General features: G+C 40.5%; 1 protein-coding gene across 6 annotated transcripts in view; it reads left to right on the forward strand.

Annotated features, from left to right (window-relative positions):
* Window positions 1-20,203, forward strand: part of MFSD6 (major facilitator superfamily domain containing 6) — a 34,546-nt gene extending 14,343 nt beyond the window's left edge. For 5 of the 6 annotated variants that reach the window (XM_017828503.1, XM_017828504.1, XM_017828507.1 and 2 more), the window contains 6 exons: window positions 246-1,841; window positions 6,868-6,965; window positions 12,357-12,518; window positions 13,092-13,190; window positions 15,286-15,566; window positions 17,971-20,203. In XM_017828503.1, the coding sequence (XP_017683992.1) occupies window positions 298-1,841; window positions 6,868-6,965; window positions 12,357-12,518; window positions 13,092-13,190; window positions 15,286-15,566; window positions 17,971-18,153 (2,367 nt within the window). In that variant the 5' untranslated portion in view covers window positions 246-297 and the 3' untranslated portion in view covers window positions 18,154-20,203. Of the gene's footprint in view, window positions 1-245; window positions 1,842-6,867; window positions 6,966-12,356; window positions 12,519-13,091; window positions 13,191-15,285; window positions 15,567-17,732; window positions 17,752-17,970 lie in introns of all 6 variants that reach the window. The other variant, XM_017828508.1, reaches the window with a different exon arrangement.
* Window positions 20,204-21,912: the final 1,709 nt, after the last annotated feature.

Raw genomic sequence — 21,912 nt, forward strand, 5'->3', positions numbered from 1 at the left:
ATTATTCTCTGTCCTAAACATGAAAGATGTTTTATTGCGCAATATTAAAGCTGCTGTTGGGAGAACTTCACAGAATTGGTCATAAAACATGCTACCATGTACCACTAGTCCAGACAAATGGCCTTCCCCACCCTGATACTGCATTTATTGCTCAGGAATGTCACTGATAAAAAAGAAGCTGTCTTTGTTCTTGATGGCTGTTCCTGTGTGGTACCTTAACCATGTTATGTTTCATTTGTTCGCAGGGTAGCCCTCATTCCTTGAGAGTCCACCAGGTACTGGATGCTGTGGTGAACCATGGCAGCTGATGATAAGGTTGCCATTCTAACCGATGATGAAGAAGAACAGAAGAGAAAGTATGTGCTTGCTGATCCTTTTAATGGCATTTCCAAGGATCAAGACTTGCCACCCAATAATGAATCCCCTTCGACAGAGACAACCACTGTCCCAGACGAAGAGCTGGATTGGTTAGAAAAGCACTGTGTCAAAATAAACAACGATCTCCTGATCTCAAAGGTCTTTTATTTTTTCTTCTATTCTGCATATGGCTCTCTCTACCCCTTGCTGCCCGTGTATTACAAGCAGCTGGGTATGTCACCCAGCCAGAGTGGGCTTCTGGTGGGCATCAGGTACTTTATTGAGTTCTGCAGTGCTCCCTTCTGGGGAGTGGTGGCAGATCGCTTCAAGAAAGGCAAGATCGTCCTCTTGTTCTCGCTTTTGTGCTGGGTTTTATTTAACCTGGGGATTGGGTTTGTGAGACCAGCCACCTTAAGGTGCGTACCAAAGGGCCTTCCCCCAGCACACCCCACCAACGCAAGCAGCCTTTTGACAACAGTTTCCCAAAACACCTCGATGTCCTCTCTGCTAACAACAGTGAGCGGTGCATCCCCAAATGTTCGCGGGAAGAGAGACCTGCTCACTTCCAGTCCAGTCACTTTGGAAACAACAGGGACAGCTAATCCTGAAATAACATTCCTGTCACCTACACAGAGCGGCGATGTGGATTTTATCTTGGAAAACAGTACCCATTTGATTTTGAAAAACACCACCACTAGCCCAGCCTCACCAGGGAACGCAACTCCGAGTACCACCCCAGCTGCCATCACCACAAAGCCAGCGCCTTCTGACCAAGCTGTGCTCGTTTATGATCAACAAGAAGTAGAGGCCATCTTCCTACTCATTCTGCTGGTTGTCATAATAGGAGAATTTTTCAGTGCTTCCTCTGTTACTATTGTGGACACCATAACTCTGCAGTACCTTGGCAAACACAGGGACCGGTATGGATTGCAGCGTATGTGGGGGTCTCTGGGCTGGGGGCTGGCCATGCTCTCCGTGGGAATTGGCATTGACTATACCCATACAGAAGTTAGCATTGAAGGTCAAGGATGTAAAGCTCCTGAGTACAAGAACTACAGGATTGTCTTCATTGTTTTTGGTGTCCTGATGACGATGGCGTTAATTGTGGCCACCCAGTTCCGGTTTCATTACGCGCACTTCAAGCAAGATGAAAATAAGAGAAAAGAGGTAGAAATCTCACAGGTAGACAGAAATGCCTCCAACGAATCCTCGGATAACACTCCTACCAGTATGAGCCAGTCGCAGTCTTTCAGTTTTTGGGACCTAATAAAACTGCTGTGTAGTATCCAGTACGGCTCCGTGCTCTTCGTGGCGTGGTTCATGGGGTTTGGATATGGCTTTGTGTTCACCTTTCTGTACTGGCACTTGGAAGACCTGAATGGCACCACCACTCTCTTTGGAGTTTGTTCTGTGCTCAGTCACGTGTCTGAGCTCACTGCCTACTTCTTCAGCCACAAACTCATTGAACTGGTTGGTCACATCAGGTAAGGTGGTAGCAGTCATTAAAGAGCTGTACAAAAAATGGTGATTCTCAGGCTCACCCTTGTGCTACAAAGTGAAATTCAAGCTAATCCTTTTTTTTCTCCTTAATTCCAAATCCTGTTTGGTTACGTGGCTCATGTGATGGAGTCTGTTATTTTAGGAGTTGAAAATGCTCTGACATGCTTCCTTTCTGTTTGAATTGCGTGTTAGTATGTGCTTTATGCCTGGCATCGTAACCTCTTGCAGATGGTTCCAGGAGACATCCTAGTTCCCTGATGCAGTGCTGTGTTAGAGGTCTTTACACATTGCCACCCACTTAAGGGTTGTCTGTTTTGACATATAAATACCATTAATTTTTCATTTTTTTTCCCGTGAGTAGCAGCATGCTGGACACCTCCTTCTTTAGCCTGCTTCCCCTTGCAGGGCAGTTCTTTGCCCCCACAGGAGCCTGGAAAGGTGTCAGTTGCAGGCTGAGAGGGGAGAAGGATGAGGTGAGGAAATGAGGTGAGCACCTCCTGTGCACGTGGCCTGGTAATCAGACTCAGGGTGTTGGCAGAATGAGGTTGCAGCCTGGCAGTGTCACTTACCAGTTCAGGGCTTGCTCTCGTCCTTTAGTTGCAGCTACTGAAGCGAGATGGCTGCAGGGCTCCTCCTGTAGTTTTTGCCTTGTGTGAGAGAAACTGACTGCTTCCAGAATGTTGTGAACCTTGTTTTCCACTAAATTCACAATTGACTTAATTTCCACATGTTCTAAATCTCTTCACGACTCTTTAAAAAAGCTCAGGGGAGGAAAGCTGGGGGGGAACTAAGTTAATGAAGTCATAAAGATGGGGGTTTTTATATTTACTGGGGTGCAACTGAGCACAGACTTCTGTGTGTTGTTAGCATCATATGCTTTCCAAATGCCCAGTTTATAATTATACGCTTATTGAATTGTAAGTATTTTTAAACTGTTTGCGCTCTCCTTTTTGTGCATTTTGTTGTGTGGTTTTTCTCTTTGTTTTGCCTTTATTGAGATGAATTTTTTTACTCATTTGACCTCTACTAAAAGTGTTTGAGATGCTTAGCACAGTAATTTGAGAGATTGCTTAAACAATGTGGGTTTTTTTCTTACTTTAAACTGAGGAGGAACTCTACTTTGAGTCAGTCTTCTAATCTCTGGATTTGACAGTGATTAGTAACAGAGAATGACATCTTGCATGCAAAGACTGGAGGAAGGACGTGATGATGGAGAAGTGGTGAGAAGAGATCACAGTCTTGATAGCTAAAGATAGCTTGGGTATGCTCTTTCAATGTATATTGTTATAGTACAAAGTTCAGGCTTAGACTTCAACTAAAGAAAGAACAAAAACCAAAGTGATATGGTTGTAAATAAGATGAAATGGAAGGGGTAGGAGTGTTGGCCAGTGAAAGGAAGGATGAGATATGGGATTAACTCTCCCTTTTTCTTTTTTTTTTTCTCGCACTGTTAAGCCTATGAAGTCAAGACTGGATCGAGATTAAATTGTTCTGGTTCCTATTTGCCATGAAGCAGCATTCTTTATACCTACACCTGGGAAATGCACATTAGTCATATTTTTATGTTATCCAATGCTTACTTGTATTTAGTCATCACAGTTTGAGATCTCTCCTCCTGGTTGTTTCTGTTCTTGTACTTTCTGAACCTCATGGAATGCATGGTGTGTTGAGAGGAGGCATATTCTTTGACAGTTCTGTACATGTCTTGACTGCTGCCTTGTAGTACAGGTATTCATCTTCCCATTAATAAGGGCCAATAGCCTCCAACTATGTATCCTTCTTGGAACAGTCTTAGCTGAAGCATTTGGGATTGGTATTTTGTTGTTTGGGTGGTTTTTTTTGTTCAATAGCTCAAAATTCCTTTCTTCTGGGTTGTTAGGCTGGATGTAGACAGTCTTTCTGCAGTATTTACTTGAACGTTTATCATTCAGTCTTTCTTTCTCGTCCAAATTGTTTGAAGTCAGGCATGAGTGTTAGAATTGCATGCAGTGTCACAGTAGCAGAAGAAAGCTGTTGACTGTCCTTTATAGAACTAAAGAAAATAGTCTTTACACCTTATCAGACAGAAACTCAGTTTCCCTTTTTGAGCCTTGTGAAGCTTTCTGTTTCTACCATTGTATGTGTTGGCACATAAGACCCTTAAAACAGTCTGAAACCTATTCTGTTTTACAGGTTTTTTTAAACTAACACATTATTGTCCAAGCATTTTAAGCATGACCATATTAAATATGTGTTTATTAAAATGCCCAGTTTCTGACTTCACTAGCTCTGCTGTTCATACACTTGTTAACTGCATGTGTGCATATTTTGTACATGCTTCTAGTGCTTCTTTGAGAGGATATTAGGAATAAATTCTTTACTGTGAGGGTGGTGAGGCTGGAACAGGTTGCCAGACAAGCCCTGGATGCCCCATCCCTGGAAGTGTTCAAGGCCAGGTTGGATGGAGCTCTGAGCAACCTGGTCTAGTGAAACATGTCTCTGCCTGTGGCAGGAGAGTTGGAGCTGGGTGATCTTTAAGGTCCCTTCCAACCCAAATCATTCTATGATGTTATGATACCAGGACAGAAAAGTGTACAAACCCGGCTATCAAATATTTAGTCCCCATTGTTGAATTCACCATGTAGAAACACTCAGAACTGCCAGTGACTTTAGGAAGATGATGTTAAGCTCTGAAAATAACCTCCTACTTGAGGTTAAGCTTGAATGTGTTTGTCTGACCGCAATTCCAGCATGTGTTTTTATGGGAAGTAGAGACTGGTAGTCATGGCTGTAAACAGCTTAGTCTCCTTAACTTAAATATAGATTCAGTGCTTTAAATGTTTAACGTGGGAATTGAATATGGTGTCCCTATGGATACTGCATTTAGGGTTCATAAGGACAATCTCTTTACATTTTCCATGTAGGTCTGATAAAGAGTCTAAATGATTATTATAAATACATTTTTGAAAGGACTCTCTAAATGCACAAAAATTTTTGTGACGTACCCCTCCAAAACCATAATTATAGAAATTTTCATAAACTGTAATTTACCTGAAACTCTGTGCATATTCTGACAAATTAAGAGGCAGAAGTTGACTAAATTGCCACTCTTGAACTTTGAATGCAAATCTTTCTGCAGATGTAACATGTCAGAAAAGCACAGGTAGGTGAGTGTGTTAGTAGTGATGGAGAAACTGAAGCAGAAGACCACTTCTCTGGTCTAGCTGTGATAGGGAACAGCTCAGATGGGAAGAAAGTTCGTGGTGAAAAGACAAAGTTTTTGCTAGATAAAAGTGAAATTAAGCTGTTGAGAATAGGTCCTAAACAGAGCACTGGGCACATCTGTGCTGCTGATGAGGAAAAACAAGTGTTATGAGTACAAGTATTTGTATCCCCAAGAATGTGCATCACTCTGGGCCTTTCTAGTAGGGGAATGAAGACAGGACCCTGCAGACCTTACATGTTTGGTTACTTTTGTGGCCAGTGTGTCCTGATACACTTCAGAAATGTGGTTGTACATAAGAAGTACATTAAGTTGTGGCTACGAAAGGAACCAAGTTATTTGTTTGGAACAGAAGGCATTAATTAAAAGATGAGATGAAATTTATGATGCATGGCACAAAGAACAAGTTTGTTCTCTTTAGTGAATAATAGCAAACCTTTTCATGGCTTCCCATGTTTTTTCTTCCATGAATGCTTGGGCTTGTGTTGCCTAAAGGCAGCTTAAACCAGCTATTCGTGGACCTCACATGTAACTGGAAGCAGCAGAGCTTGGTTTGATGTGTGACTGGGTGGGGACAACTTCCTGCAAACTTACCCCACTTGTAGAAAGTAAATTCATGTTGTTGTGAAATGCATGGACCTGTCTCTAGAATTTTGAATGTTTTTGATATCACTGACATGATGAGAACTGTGGTACTGGTTTTTTTGCTGTCAACATGTGTATTTGTGTTAACAAGATGCTGCATTTTTGTGATTGTGTTTCACTCTAGATTTTCAGTGGCTCTGCACCATTGAATTAAATCTGTCTGCCTTTCTAGAATAAATAACTAAAAAAGCAGCAGAAAGAATAATGAGCCCTTTCCCAGTGTCTGTGCTTCACCTTGATTATCAATTGGATTTATTTCACTTATGCTGAACCACGGGTCAACCAAGAAGCCATGTTTGGACAATAAATTATCCTTGTCCCTGAAAAAAATCTTTAAAGATTGCAATAGCATCTTTTCTCAGGCTGTAAACATGTTTTGAATTAAGTCTTTGTTTCCTAAGATCCATCTAAAAATAAGAGAAAGATAGCTGGATGAATGAGCACCCTGGAGGGAAGCTATGCTAAATGGGCAAACTGGAAGGGAAAAGTCATCAGGTTAAATGTACAGTGGGAAATGCACTGCACAAATAGTTTTTGTGTTTCATTGTTAAAAAACTGTTGTAAGAGCTTTTTTTTTCCTCCAAATTCTGAGATGCAGCATCTGCTGCTTTTCAACAGGATGGTTAAGTTTTATCCTGAGGCATGTTGTTATAAACCATATTGCTTCTGTGGGATGTGTTTTAGAGTAGTTCTGAGCAGTTCTCAGATACTGGGACTATAAACTTATATTAATTGGGGTAAAATTAATTCCTTTAATACAAACCTGCTCCAGGCTTACACTGAAATGGCAGAATGAATCTCTGGATGATTAGAAAATAAGATTGTTTGGAAACGAATGCACTTAAAAATAGTCCCTCTGAAATACAATCCTGTGCAGAGCCTGGCATGGAACTACAGAGCTTAGTTAAAAGCTCAGTGGATCTGCTGTCTCTTTGATTTTATTTTTTTTTTCCTATTAGGATTTTGAATATGTGTTTGGAGCGGGCAAGAGGAGAGTTTATGTTTGGGTGTAGGGCATAAGGATATATTTTGTGTTGTGCAGTTTGCCAGTCTGAAGCATTTGCTCACATGCAAATAACTTCTGAACCAGTAAGCTATATTATAACGTGCCAGAAAGGGAAAGTGCAAACTGTCCTGACTTCTCTTTTCCTTACTTCCTTTAGAGTGCTTTACATTGGCCTTGCCTGTAATACAGCACGATATATCTACATCTCCTATCTGGAAAATGCCTGGACTGTTCTTCCGATGGAAGTACTTCAAGGTAAGACAGCTCAGTGATGACCTCCCAATATAATGTGAGGTGCTTCCATTTATCTTGTTTTCAAGTGAACTATACTTAAGTAAAAAATTCAGTATTTCTCTATTTTTTTGGCCACAAATGTCCCAGAAGACACATGTTCATAAAGCACATAAACCATTACTGTTTATCTTGGGAAATATTTGACGTCAAAAGGGAGGGTGTGCATTTGATTGTGCACAGTTCTCTGTTTATTCAAACAGAACTGTGTGAGACCAACACACCCTTAAACTAAACAAAGGGACTGCAAATCCTGTTTGGTGATAAATTTGAACTTCATTAAACATGAAAGGTTGTGGTTCTTGAAAGGATGCCGTTAAAAAAACCCAAACGTAGTCTGAGTCGTTGTCTCTCTTGAAATATTTTGTAGGTTTTCAGTGGTATTGTTCAGTCAATACTTGTGAATTATAGTTCTTTTTCTTTTAATAGCTAGAGAGGAATTTCTTTCAATAGCTTTCTTTGTGCTAATAGAGCTTCTCTAAGATAGTTGCCCTTTCACTGTCTTATTTAGAAGGACAGAGGTGTGGTCTGTGAAAAGTAATTTGAGCCCTGTTGTCAAGTCCTGTTGTAGAAGAAGTCTGCAAGACCTTCATTGCAGTGTTAAAGAATAAATTATTCCAACTTAGATTTTATGACCTTTTTTTTTTTGTCTTTGGGGTGGGTACCACTTCTGAAAACCGTGGAAAATCGTAACTATTTTACTTTCTGTTTCTTCAGTATTTGAAGAATACCATTTTTTTACCGTCTTTTTTAAGCCAGTATTTTGGATTTGTACAGTAATATTTAGAAACTTTTCCACAGATTATGCTTAGAAGTTTTATTCTTCTATCTGCAGCACAAGTTTAAATATTTCTATATTTACAGAAGTCTTTGTAAGCTAGATTTTAACCTGAGTTATAAAATGCCATTAGAGAGTGATATGTAGGTCTCTATGTACACATAGAAATAGATGTGTTTGTGTCCTGACTCCTTACCCTCCCGGTTAATAAAACAGTTTATCATATTAAAACTGCCACAACATCAAGCTTCTGAATTTTTTTATTAAAATACTCTTGAACCACAACTATTGAATTGATACTTCAGTGTTCCTACCAAGCGTTAAAATAGGAAAATGTTACAAAGAACCTGAAGAGTGAATGTGTGTTATACTCTTGCCTGCTTAAACATTGAGGGAAAACAAATGATGAATACAAAGTTTTGGATGTTGCCTTCTAGGTAGTCTTGTTTTAAAGATAGCCCAACTCAAAATATAGGGGAAAAAAATTGTGGTTTCAACAATACAGGCATATGCTTGTGCCTGGAAGCATCCTTTAAGTCATGACTGGGAAAGAAGTTTCTTTTACTTTGAATGTGGTTTTTATTCTGCTGAAATTTCAGTATGAATTGCACAATATGTAGGTTTGCCTTTACAGCAAGGCTGTGAGGGAGCTGTTTTGGTGGGGGTTTTGTGTGGCACAATCTTGAGTAATTGAAATTCGAAGGAAAAAACTAAGGACCTTCCAAATAATCCTTTCTCATAAATGTATCTGCCAGACTTTATCATATTTAGCCATTGCTGAGTCATGTACTCCTTGGTTAATCTGGCTATTTGCAGTTATTGACAGTCAGCAAATGAGAAAGTTCAAACCAAACCCACACGCACACAGACAGCTTCCCCCCTCCAGCCCCCAGGTCTCTGTGTTCTGTGTGCACTTTCAGCCTGCAACAAACATCACTTGTTAGTGTCCATGAAGTCCACAGGTGCTCTGTAATGTGTCTGACCACTGCCACTGCATTTGTTAGATTCCAGTCATCTCATTCAGTGTTGGCAAATGGGAGATCAAGGTTATCTTTTTAGAAGTACTGTTGACTTCCCTCCCCTTTTATTCATTTCCCTTCCTGCTCTTTCCAGTTTTCATCTGTTATTGATGCATTATTTCTTTTGCAGCAGTTCCAAATCCTGTTTCTTTGGGCTCTGCTCTTCTCTCTTACATAACCACTGAATATGTTGTCAGTGATAAGAAGCGACACCTTAATGAAATTTGGTGAGGTGGAAGCTCTTATTTTTAAGTGAGCTTGTTGACAGAGGGAAGTAATAGTTGTAGCTGCTTTCCCTATGTAAGGATTAGAAGTATTTAAAAAGCAAAAAAAAAGAGTAGATTGTGCAGACCATGTGGGAACTACGTGGGCCACATGGCTGCATCAAGTTGATGGGCCTTTGAAATCCCTCAGTGAAGTCCTTGTTCTAACTGCACATAACTTTTTTCCAATAAGCTGTCAAAATCTATGTAAATTCCAGTTCCATCAGCTCAAGGGGTTTTTAAGGCTAAAAAAAGTTTCAGCTGACTTCTGTAAAAAATTTATTTTTCTTTTTAATGTTTCTGCAATACAAGCAGCATTATCCCCATGTGCTGTGCTGAAGGGCAGGAGACATTTCTGGAAGATGACTCCGCAGACTGCATGTATTGATTGTAATAGGAACCAAGCTGTGTCTCAGCTGCTGTCTGTAGTGGGGATGGGGACAACTCCTTAAGTGCATTGCACTCTCAAAGGAGTAAATGAGGAAATTTAAACTCCCTTCTTAATTTAGAGTTTTGAACCACTATGCTGTATGGCACAGGCAATGTATGAAAAGAAGCGCTAAGGCTGAATCTGTAATAACTGTAAATTTCAAGTCATCCTCGTAGGCAAATATGTACAGTGTATCTATCTGTGTCATCAGTCTGCAAAGCACACAAGCAATCTTGTTCATTTTGCACCTAGAAGATGAAGTTTTGTTACGCTAGTTAGCTGCAGCTTAGTGTTCCAGAGCATTGGTCTAGATTCTCTGGTAACAGCTCTGCTAGCACACCAGTTTGCATAACAGGAATTTTCTAAATTACAAAACTATACTGTTAACCTGAAAATTCGGTGTTTTCACTTGGCAGTTACTCAGCAAACTCCAAAACAAGTACTATTCTAAGAAGTGACTCCTACTGATGCTCCAGCAACACAGGGGTGCCTAGAGAACAAAGAGCTTCAGCCTTTAGCTGGCAATAATTATGATATATATTTATCTTGAAATAAATTGGGATCCCAAAATCTTCAGTACATGGTTTATATAAAAATTATGCTGAATTTGTTGAACATTATAAGCATAACACTAGGATTGTTACACCTTTTGGAACTGTAGTCCAAATGATGAAATGGTGGTTAGTGGTTTTAGCAAATGATGTCACAATACATATGCTGTGAGCAACTTCTTTTAAAAAGAATTGTGGTTAGCAGTAATCTAGACCAGACTTCTTATACAAGTTGTTGTAAAAACTGTTCCAAATAGTCACTGTTGTATAAATAATTATAATAAAAATCACATTAGTAATGTACACATAATAATAAAAAAAAAAAGGCCATGCCTTTAAAGACAAGTGAAGTAAGCTAGCTTAAAGGTATGGACTTGTTTTCAGAGGAACTGGGAACACTATGTTCTAACTAGACTGCCTAGAAAAGGTGAAAACATCCAAGAACCTGTTGGTTAAGTTATGGCCTTTTGTGTTCAGACAAACTCAGTGGTATTGTGCTTCACGGTTCAAATCATTTCTGATATGTTTTTGATTTGCCTGGCTTTAAATCTTGACTTACTCCTAATAGCTGATAAAACTGCATGTTTTATGTTAATTGGTGTACTTTCTAAACCAAAACCACTTTATCTGTTTAGATTAGCTTTGCCTTGTTATTGGGGCAGTTCTTGGTTGCTTTTTGCGATGTGGGCATGGAACTGCATTTAAAAAAAGTAGATACTCAGTGAGTTTTAAAACTCCTAAGTTTTTTGCAAGAAAAATCTGTGACTTTTGAAGCCTTAAACTTAAATGGTAAGGTAATATACGCTCACCTTAATGCACATTTTTTGTTTTTCAACGAGGTGATGTACAATTACCAAAACACCCCCGTATGTCTCATCTTTACAAACTCAAGGCTTGAGAAATTTTGATTTGGAATGAAGTTGACCTGTACAGCACTTCACATAGTGCTATTTATCATTGTACACCTAAGCAAAATCCAAGTTATTTTGTGTGTTACAAAATTATGTTTTATTGCTCTTAAGAGTCTTCAGCCTAAATGCCAAAATAATTATTGAGTGTCCAACTGTTCGCTTAATAACTGAAGTACAGGGGACAGAAGCAAGTTGACTGAATCACCAGTTGTGCCAGCATTTTTTTAAAGCCGAGGCAGTAGAGCTTAGGCATTGGTAAGCTGTGATGACTATTTTTAATACCTCTCAAATAAGAAAAAAACATTCCCACTCAATCTGAGGGTGGCAAAATAGTTCAGGCTTATTTTTAATGTGTGATGAACTACAAAACTGTTTTGTTTTTCCAGCTTCTGCACAATCCTGCCTTTCCCTGTCCAGTTATTCCCCAGTCCACAGAAGCCCCTCAGGCAGATGCTCAGAGGCGAGGGCTCCACCTGCAGCCAGTCTCTGCATGCTGAGGGTCATGTGCTGTCCTTCCCTTAGCTCTCCTGCAGGAGGGAAGGGTGTTCACAAACCTGAATGTGCCAGGCATGTGCTGGAAAGACAGCTCCAGCATCTCTGCTGAGGAGCTGGGGCTGTCTCTGGTTCGTGGCTGTGGTTGATGAGTGAGGAGCCCCGGGCTCGGTCCCGGAGCGGGAGTGATGAGGCGGAGGCGGCGCGGTGCCCACGCAGGATGCAGGATGCAGTCACAGCGGGAGGGAGTGCTCGCCAGCTCTGCCTCTCAGCAGCAGGCGTGAAAAGCAACATCCTTGGCCTACTCTGAGGAGCTTGTGTGCTGTTCTCATCCGGACCGCTCAGTGCTAAATGCAGAGCGTGTTGGTGTTGAGTTCAGAAAGAGTTTGCTGGGAGGCGATGGGTTTTTGGGGGGAGTGAGAAGGGTAGGAGGGGATTCAATCTTGCTTGTGAAATGACAAAATGACGTAGATATCTCTGATACGAGTTTGGATTTTATGACCTTTGTGCTGCCTTCATTGTGGCAGTAAGGACACTGCTGAGAGATATCAGCACACTTTAATTGCCTGCAGCTTACGAAATCAGGACTGTATTCCAAAGGCCCTGGGCCGCTTCTGAAGGCAGAAGGAATCTGGCAGAGAGACTTGTCTTCCTATGGACTGTGTCTCAAGAAGGGTAGTGAGGTCATCTTAGAGGGAGAAAGAGCTATTGCCAGACTGCAGAAGGAGTTGTGCTGTCTCCCTGTGGCTTGGTTGCCAGTATCTCATTGCCAAACACTGATTTGTACTTCGCAGACATTTCTCAGGGGATTTTGTTTTTCTCCATGTGCTCCAGCTGATGAGTGCAGTGGCTCAGATGTTGTGTTGGGACACTCTGGGCCTGGTACTCTTGACAGTGTTTTATCTCTCCAGGTGTCACACACGCGGCTATATGGGCAGCTTGTATTTCGTACCTCAGCGCGGCTGTGCCTCCGGAGCTGAGGACGTCAGCCCAGGGAATCCTGCAGGGTCTCCACTTGGGTCTGGGTAGAGGATGTGGAGCCATGGTTGGAGGAGTTTTGGTCAATTACTTTGGTAAGGACAAACTGTATTGAAAAATTGCATTTTATTTATTTGGTTTTACTGAACTATCGGCTTTAAACTTATTTATGCTTTTAGGTATTGTTATACTTTAAAGTGTAGTACACTTTTTATGAATCACAGTCATAGAACTGCTCAGGCTGGAGAGGGTCCTGAAATCTCCAGTCCAGGCCCCTGATCAAAGCAAGGTCAGCACTGCATTCAGACCACAGTGCTTATAGCTTTGTCCTGTCAGTGTTGCAGGTTCATTAAATATGTTATGCCTAGATATCTTTAGTATTGTGAAAGCAAATCTCCAGCCTGATCCATAAGTAAGATGAATGAATCCTTTGTGAGAGAATAGGTTGATGCTGTAAAGCCTCTCGATGAACAAATGAGAATCTAATTACTTGGTTAAAAATCCTTTGCAAAAATACTTGGTTGAAGCAGCGTTGGGGGAGGAAAATGTAGCAAAACAAGCTAATAAGAGTCTACATGGGCAATATATAGCTAGGGAGCACATAGTGCTGACTCATTTTATTAAGTAAGTAGGTTCTCAATTTAGAAAAAAAATACATCTCATTACAGGTCCTGCTGCCACATTCAGAGGAATAGGGATGGCTTGTTTAGTGATTCTGCTTCTGTTTGCCCTGATCCAGTGGCTGTTGGTTCCTGATGAAGAAGAAGGTAAATGTTCATGTCACTGAGACACTACAAAACTAGAGCTAGTGAAAAAAGATCTCTCTGAAGCTGCTTCTGCAGCTTTCATTTTGTATGTTTGGTGTCTTGACTCAGATTTTAACAAAAGAGTTTGTTTTCAAGTGGGGAGTTTTTTCCTGAACAATGAAGAAACTGATGTGCTGCTGCTGTAAGAAGGGCAGCACAGAGTTCTTGAATGTTGATAGAAGGAAAACATGATGTATTTTTCTGCCTGTACATCCTCTCAGTTCTGGGAATCCCTTAGGTTGGTCTTTACAGCTGTACTGAGTCATTACAGTTGCATCCGTTCTTTAAGGTCACCTCGATCCCACTCTGTGCTCTCATGTTCTACCAGTTGAAGCCACCAGCCAGAAATTGTAGAGATGGCTTTCACAGGACACAAACTTCTATGGGTTTTTTAAACCTGAGATATCCCCCCTCTGGTGGGACTTGAACTTTTTAATCTCTACCTTAATTAATATAAAGGCTAACCAGAAATAAAATACTTGGTGCAAACTTAAGGAACTAGCATAAATAAGATTCTTACAAAGACAGCAAAACTCTGGCAAGTTCTGAAAGGTCATGAATTTTTGATCTGTTTTTACCCAGATATTACTTTCCAGTATGAGCTTTGAGTATGACAAGGAAGTTTTTTTTAGCTGAAATATTAAATTAATTCCCCTTGACTAGTTATCAACTTCCCTGTACTGAAGTGTTCAAATATTTATTTTGCTAGTATTTCTTCACCTCTGCTCAAATAATAAGGGAAAAAAAATGAAAAGCGAAAGGGGTATTTGCTGCTTCAGTTTCCCATCAGCATTTACTTAATTACATGTGAACCTACAAAAGACCAGGGTGTTCATAGTGGCCTTATTCTGTTTGTTTCTGTCTTTGGGTTTCATTAAATACTCGCTACCCATCTGAACAGTGTGTGTGTTAATTTTAAGCGTGACAGTAATTAGGCTGCTTTCACGCAGACCAGTTGGATGAGTAAAATGAAGCATGTGGTCAAGTGTGTGCAGGATTAGTCTCTTCATTTCTTCCCTCCTAGGGAACACCCAGCCCTTGCTTAAAATATCCAGTACTATCTAGGCATTTGTAAACCAAATACGATTTTATAATTTTGGAAAAAAAAAAGGTACTTTTAATTGGTAAAATATTTTTATTTGGAAAAATAGTTTTTTCAAACTTTACGTAATGTGTTGTTTACAGAGAGCATAGCTATTACTGAAAACATCCCTCAGTTTCTAACAATCTGCTTAATTACTTTTTGTATAGAAATACTCTGGCTCTCTGAAGCTTTAAAGCACATTGTGTGGGGTCATGACAGTCGTTTTGTGAATGACATTTCAAGACAGTTATGAAAACTATTACAGCTTAGTGGAAGACCTCAGATGTAAAGGTCTCTTCGGAGGATTTCTTCCTTTACCTGAAACTCTTTGACAGATACTTCGTCTCCTTCATTGTGTCACTATCCTTGTTCTTTTCTCATGAACTGTATAACTCCATAGTAACTATGAAGGGATGTTATTTTCTTAACAAAAAAAAGGTGGTGAAGATGCAGAACAATTTTTTCATTCAGATCAATATGTTTAGAAGTTTTAAGATCAGCAATGATGATGTTGGCCACGTCTCTTCACTGGCTTCCTATTTGAAGCCAGTGTTTAATTATGAGTATAGGTAAGGTGTAAGATGCAGGCTTTATGCAGAGAAAGAAGTTTGCTACAAGTCTAGAAGACTTATTTTCTGTTTGCGTGTAACATGAAAATTACTTCTTCCATGTAATGTGAAAACAGGAATTTCTGGTGGCTAGCTGAGAACAAAAGGACTGTTCCACACTCCTCAGCCCTCCAGTGTGGGCAGACATCTGACATCCCTCAGTGGCACAGCCCCTGAGCCTGTGAGGCAACAGCCACGTTGCATGTCCCTGACTAGACTGTGGTGTGTGGCTCCTGGCTGCTTTCAGGGTGGTGATGACCATAGTGTGAAAGCAAGAAACACTTTGTGTTCATTGTCTGCATCAGGGTTGGTTTGTTTTTTAGCTTGTTGGCCTTGCCAGTGATTATTTTGTTTTAAACTTCAGAAAAGACAATGCTGGCAGAAAGGATCCCAGTGCCTTCCAGTCCTGTTCCCATAGCAACTATTGACCTTGTACAACAGCAGTCGGAAGATATCATGCCTCGGACTGAGTCCAGACTCCCTCTAAAGAAAACTAAACACCAAGAAGAGCAGGAAGATGTGAACAAGCCTGCCTGGGGCATCAGCTCTTCTCCGTGGGTCACCTTAGCTTATGCTGTCTACCAGATAAAAGAGATGGTTAAACTATCCAAAACCAATCCAGCTCCTGAGAATCAGCCTTTGCAGGTAATCTTTTAATGTGCAGGAAGCACTTTTTAGATGCTTGAACACTGTATAGCTATGTAAATCTGTTATTACCTAGAAGGTATTTTCTGTCAGCCTGTAATAAAGCTGGACTTGACACAGTAGTTAAGATACTGCATGAAGTAGAGTTGTTTTCTATGTATAATACAGCAGGAATAACTATTTCTTGCAAGTTTTATCTTTCTGAAGATGGGAGGAGAGGAAGAGACATAGAAAGAGGCTTTGTTTTATGGACTCAGATATACTTGAATTCCCTTAAAATTTACATTTCTTTTCATATTAGTTGGAATGCGTGAGTTACGCATTTTGCAAAATTTACAATGTGATAATTGAACATGAAGATGCACAGCTGATTAACAGACTGTAAAATGATATTTATTTAGTCTTGCTTCCTTGGATGATGCTGTCAAACATCTGCATGGTTGCAGAAATAGGTGTTTCAGACAACTCCTGATGGGATACAGAGCCTTCTTTTCAAATAAAGTTAATCTCTTTTTTATCTAGAGTACCGCCACATAAGAGCCATCTCAGATAAGACTTAACATGTCTGATGGCTGGTGCTTACTTTACACCATTCCCCTTCTGTCCAGTCTCACCCAAGAAATGCTGTCATAGCTTCATCGGTGGCTGGATATGCTTGGATCTTGAACTTGTAATGCTCTGGCCCTGCCTTTCAGACTGGAGCTGAAGCAAAGTAGGGAAGCACTGTCCATGGAAGTTCTAGAACAGCATGGGCACTGTCAAAACCACTGTGTTTACTTGTCTGGAAGGAGTGGGTGAGGTTCTTTCTCATGCACCCGGTAGGCGTAAACACAGAAATGCTTCTTCCATAATTGCTGTCTTTAGAAATGGGTAATTTGGGATACGAGTGTGAATCAGCAGAGCAGAGCTTGTCACCTGGTCAGTGATCTCCTGTCTTCCTTACTTGACTTTATTCTTGAAAATATGTTACAGCCTTGTCTGCTTTAGGTTGGCTGGGTTTTTTGGTTGGTTTTGACCTTCCCAGAGTCAAAGAACGTGAATTTTTTAGTAGTGATACTGAAGATATCAAAAGGTCTCATGATATCACAAGCACATCAAAGTAATTTGCCCAGTTTAATTGCTCTGTTTCCCACTGTAAATGTCCTCAGGGTCTTGGTTAGTGTAAGCTGCCCCCTGATGAACCAGAGAAGTCACATAGAACATAGGCAATTTACACTGCAGGAAAATACTGTTTTGCAGGTATGTGGTGTCTGAGAGTGACTTATCCAACACTATTGAACAGCACCCAGCCCCTTCCCTGAGAACTGTGAAGAGGCCAGAAGGGCTTTAGTGCCTGTTCTCTGTGGCACATGATCTCTTCATTATTCTTTTCTTCCTGTAAAAATACAGTGCTGATATAAAAGCACTTCATGTGCCAAAATTTAATGCACCACATTGTATCATTTACTTCATCACCTTTATTCTCCAAAATCTCTTATCCCTGTTTCAGGTGCCCCAAGATGACAGACTTGCTCCAGTATATTTCAGGTTTTGTACTCAGTCATTTATTTTAGGCTGATGATATTAAAATACTGAAACTAGGAAAAAAGGCTGCCCAGCTTTCTTATTAAATTTGTTAAATAGCTTCCTTAAAATGAAAATGAATCATTTAGAAGGAGGGTCAGTGCGCAGAGAATTAGTGATGAAAATTATTCCTTCTTATTCCATTAAGATTTTGGATTGATTTTGCTTCTGCTTGCTTAGACTCCTTCAAACAAAGGGACATGCTGGCCATAATTTCTATGCTTCAATGCAAAACAAATATTCATAGGTAGTGTATCACCTTCTAATGAAATGTATTAGCACGAGCATTGGCTGTTTCAGTCCTGGGGAATGTAACCAGTGTTCAGATGTGCACATGTTCCCTGGTAAGGCCTGTTTGAGGAGATGGGATGGAATTGTATATCAGTACTGCAAATGTTCTGCCAGTGAGACAGTCTGAGCATTATCTTGGGCGGGGAGGGACCTATTGAGAAAAGCTATATTTAAGGAGCATGAAAAAAAGTTACAGACTTGCTTGGTTAAAAGAATTATCTTGTCTAAACACTTTGAAGTCCAGTTTATTGTTTTTTTTTCCCCTTGAAACACAACAAGTTTGTTTTTTGCATGCTTCTTGGGAAAGTGCAGTTAGGAAAAGAGATGGAAGGTAAGCTACTGTCTGCTTGCTGTTACTGTCATCTGGATTTAAATATACTGTTTTTGCTTTGCTGCTTTAAGTTTGATTTGTTATGTTGCGGGCGCTCAAGTAAGTGCTTTGTGAATTTCCAGCAGTGCCTGAATGCATCTGGGGGGGGTGTGCCAGTGGGGACAGTGTCCTGAGTGCTTATGTTGACTTTTTCCATGCAATCCTTTCCCCTCTCTTTAGAAAATCAATGAGAATTGCAGTGCTGCATCAGTCAGCTCAGCAAGACAACCCCAAAATCCGACAGATTCTGGGCAGTCCGGAAATTGTTCAGCACCAACACCTACAGCAACATCAGATTCCCAAGTAGATGGCAGCCGTGTTGTGTCGGATCATGATGCTCAGCCTGCTGCTGCAGGGCCCTGAGATGCACTCATCTTATCAAATCCAGTGCATGGAATTCTGCTTCTCACCTGGGAAACGCTGGAGTAGGAGCTCAAAAGTAGGACTTCCTTCATCTTAACAATCATAATGTGATGCAGTGCAAGCTTTTAACTATATAAAGAATATTCATATGACTACACAGAGCAACATGAGCAGGGAAGCCAAAAGTTCAGAATTCTTGAGGGAAGTGATGTTGGCCAGATAGAATGGTAGGAAGAATTCTTGGCTGCTTTGCTAAAGCTGAGTCAAGTGCTATGAGATTTCTTTGCAATCTGTAGAAAAAAAAGGAGTTCACTCCTCACTTGCTGAGGCACAGTGTGTCTGACTTGATTGGGTAATTTTCTTCTTTGAACTTATTCCCAAATAAAAATGAAGAGACTTTTTAAGAGAGAAACTGAGTTTCCCTGAATAGTCTATTAGAAAATACCAGATCCAATAATTATAGAAGTGTCACAAAACTGGTTTTGTAAAGATTTCTCAGAAACAGAGTAGGTTTAGGAAGCGTATCTTAATGTTATGGTGACGGATTAAGTAAACCGCACACATATTCAAAGAATATGTTTTTGAAGCCGAATTTCTCTTGTTTGAGATAAAGGTTTAGTTCTGCAAAGCAAAGGTTTTGAACTGGCATTTTAGCAAAACACAAAAGGTGGAGGAAGGCTTCTGAAGTTACTCTCAGCACTTGCAGCCGTGCAGTTGGGCATAGGTTGTGTGTGTTTGGGCAATTTTAGGTTTGATGTTGTATTGAGACAAGAATCTTTGATCAAGATTGCACAGCCTGAGATTGATCAGGGGTTTTGATGGACATGAAGTCTTCTTGGGTTTTTATTTCATCATCTATACAAGGGTTTATTTAATGCAGTGTAGTTACTATTGTTATTTATTAAGAAAACAGTAAGCTTTAAGTGCCTAGGGAAGGTGGGGGGTGGTGGGGAGGAATCACCTTAAAATCTTAATGTTTAGAATTATAGGGGCAAAGTAGTTGATGCAGAAATCAAGTAGAGTGAGTCTCAGGAGGAAGCAAATGTAACTCAATTGCAGTATGTTTAGGAAGTTACTTTGCCCAATGTCATGACACTGGAGGACTTTGTATTATGTTTTGTTATGCTTCTCAATACTAACTGCAGCCAGCTTGTGTGCTGGTGCATGGTGAACATTGCTGCTGGAGGGAAATCCTCGGGCTCAGGGAGGAGTCAGGAGGGGTTTAGTCAGGATAGTGTTTTGGCCCATTTTCTTAGATTAACGGCTTGTTCCTGGGGGATTCTGAGCACTCAGCTCCCAAAGGACTGAGGGAGCCCTGCTCAGCTGCCCTCCTTGAAGTCCCATGTGCGTGAGGTGTCAGGCCTTCCGTGAGGAAGGTGTGTGCTGTGGGAGTGTGCAGGGAGCCGGAGGCAAAGCCAGCAGACCAGGGGTAGGGAGAGGAAGATGGCAGCAGCTGAGCAGGAAAGGGGGTGCACAGGTTCACCCACTGTGACATCTGGTGAGCTTGACTGAAGGGGTGTCCCGTAGCTGTGCTTTAGCTGTGCTTTTAGAACAACCCACGTTCTGGCAGTGCCTGGGACCAACACCACAGACAATAAAAAGAAACATCAATGACTAGCCACTAGTTACTTTTTTTGCACTTGAACCTAAATGTACTGTACTCACGTAAATCCTCATGACTTGTCTAAGTGTCCTTTAAAATAAGAAATGTATTTATTTTATGTTTGTATAAGTTGGGGGAGAACTAAAGACTGAACAGGTGACAGGACAGAAGGATGCTAAAAATCATCTTGAGGCTAACCAACCATTTGTTGAGTTCATGCTGTACGGTGTTACCTCAGCTGCTACTGCATAGCACCTGGATTGTGAAGTGAAGAGCTTGTACACTGTGTTTACACTTCAGAATTGTGTATTTGAAATGCCTGCTCTTTTTGGAATTGTATAGTCATTCTATGTTGCAAAATGGACATGTACATCTGGATTTTGATATTTGTGGAACTCTAAAAACTGTGGTAAGAAATATAAAATATCCATAACATATTTAACAGTATCAACCTGAACTTTTATTTCATTTGCTCGTATTACAGCGTCAGCAGTGAACATAACCACCTGAACTGAAAACAATTCAATGATAATGATAAGGTCAGTGGAGGATACTGAACCAAGAGCCTGGGAACTCCTGTGTTAAAGCAGTGTTTCATAATAAAATCTGACTGTAGGCACTAATTCCCTTCTATGGGTTGCAGGAATGTGAGGGATGCACTCTACTGTGCATCATAAAGTGGCTGGTATGGAAGTGTGCAGGGCATCATTGTAAACACTGTGAAACAGAAGATAAATGTAGCATTCTTTGTTAAGGAAGAAAGGCTTTTTTAACAGGGCAGTGGATTAACATCTAGATTCTCTTCCCAGATTTTCTGGCTGAACAGTGGACAGCACTTAACAACTGTGTTTCAGTAAGCCTGTGTCATCTCCACATATCACAGGAGCACTGTGCAGGTGAACTCACTGTCAGCAAAGGGCTTCGGTGACAGCAGCTGGTTTGGGTGGGTTTTGTTTATGAAATGCTTCCAGTGTTGGAACAGGCTTGTGAGGATTTTTAAGGTTAGTATTAGATATCCACTAAAGTAGCCATCATCTTTCCCATGTTGCTGCATTTCAGTAGTGCATGCATTTAGTAGTTTTCTGCTCTACTTTGGATAGTATTTACCCATCCCTGCCAAATGATGGATCTCACAACTACACAAAACATGAGTTGATTTCAATTTCTTTTTAATTTTTCCTTGTTGAAGTGGGTGTACCTGGTATTGCTCTAAATAATTTAGAAAAAGGGACAGTGTCTGAAAACATGTAATTGCCTGAACTGGGGGAGCTGTTCCATTTAATATATTGCTTAGGTAAAATACTACCTTGATGCATAATCTGGGCTATTGTATATAAATACATATTATGTACTTATATCATACAAATATGTACTTATGTACCCCCATATTATGGAAGGAAAATCATTACCACCTCAGTAAAGAGACGATATCCAGAAAAACTGTGTGTTTAAGCTTGGACAAATCTGATTCTCCCCCTTGGCCTCAAATTGCATGGATGGGAGTTCTTGGCTAACTATGAAGTGCACTGAAAAAACACCTGTGTACTTAAAAACCTGCAAAAAACCATTTAACAGTGACATCTCTTCAAGTATCCTTTGGATAATCTCTAATAATTTTAAGTACTCCATTTTCACAATGGTGACACAGACAAAGGTAAAATACATCTAATTTAGTCTACTATGCCATCAAAGATAATGAGGCTTTCCTCCATTTTTGCAACAGCTAGTGCCAGAGCCTCCATCCAAGCCTGACTTCCCGAGTGTGGATGGCAATTTAGCTGTGGATTTGGTAGCAGCAGCCTCTCTTTAGGGTGAGTCTTGCTGCCAGTGGCCTTCCTGAACAGAACACCTGCTCTGTTTTTGAATGTTATGGACTTAACAGTGACTGTATTTTGGATCAGCTGCTTGACTGGGCTTCTGTCTGCTAAACATGCTATAGATTCTGCATAGGTCCTTACCCATTTATGGCACTAAAGGGTGTGAGGTGTCTCTTTACTGTCAAGTGGACTGTTTGTTCCTTGTAAAATGAAGCAAGGTGAAGCAATACAAAGGAGGAAGAACCATGGAAGTAAGGCTTTTGAGCACCAACTCCGAGTCCTGTGTTATACAAAGGAGCTCTTGGAATATGGTTTGGCTGCCACTTCTTAGCACTGTTA

Source organism: Lepidothrix coronata, unplaced genomic scaffold, assembly GCF_001604755.1.
Source record: "Lepidothrix coronata isolate B3197 unplaced genomic scaffold, Lepidothrix_coronata-1.0 Scaffold149, whole genome shotgun sequence".
In the NCBI taxonomy this organism is placed as follows: Eukaryota; Metazoa; Chordata; class Aves; order Passeriformes; family Pipridae; genus Lepidothrix; species Lepidothrix coronata.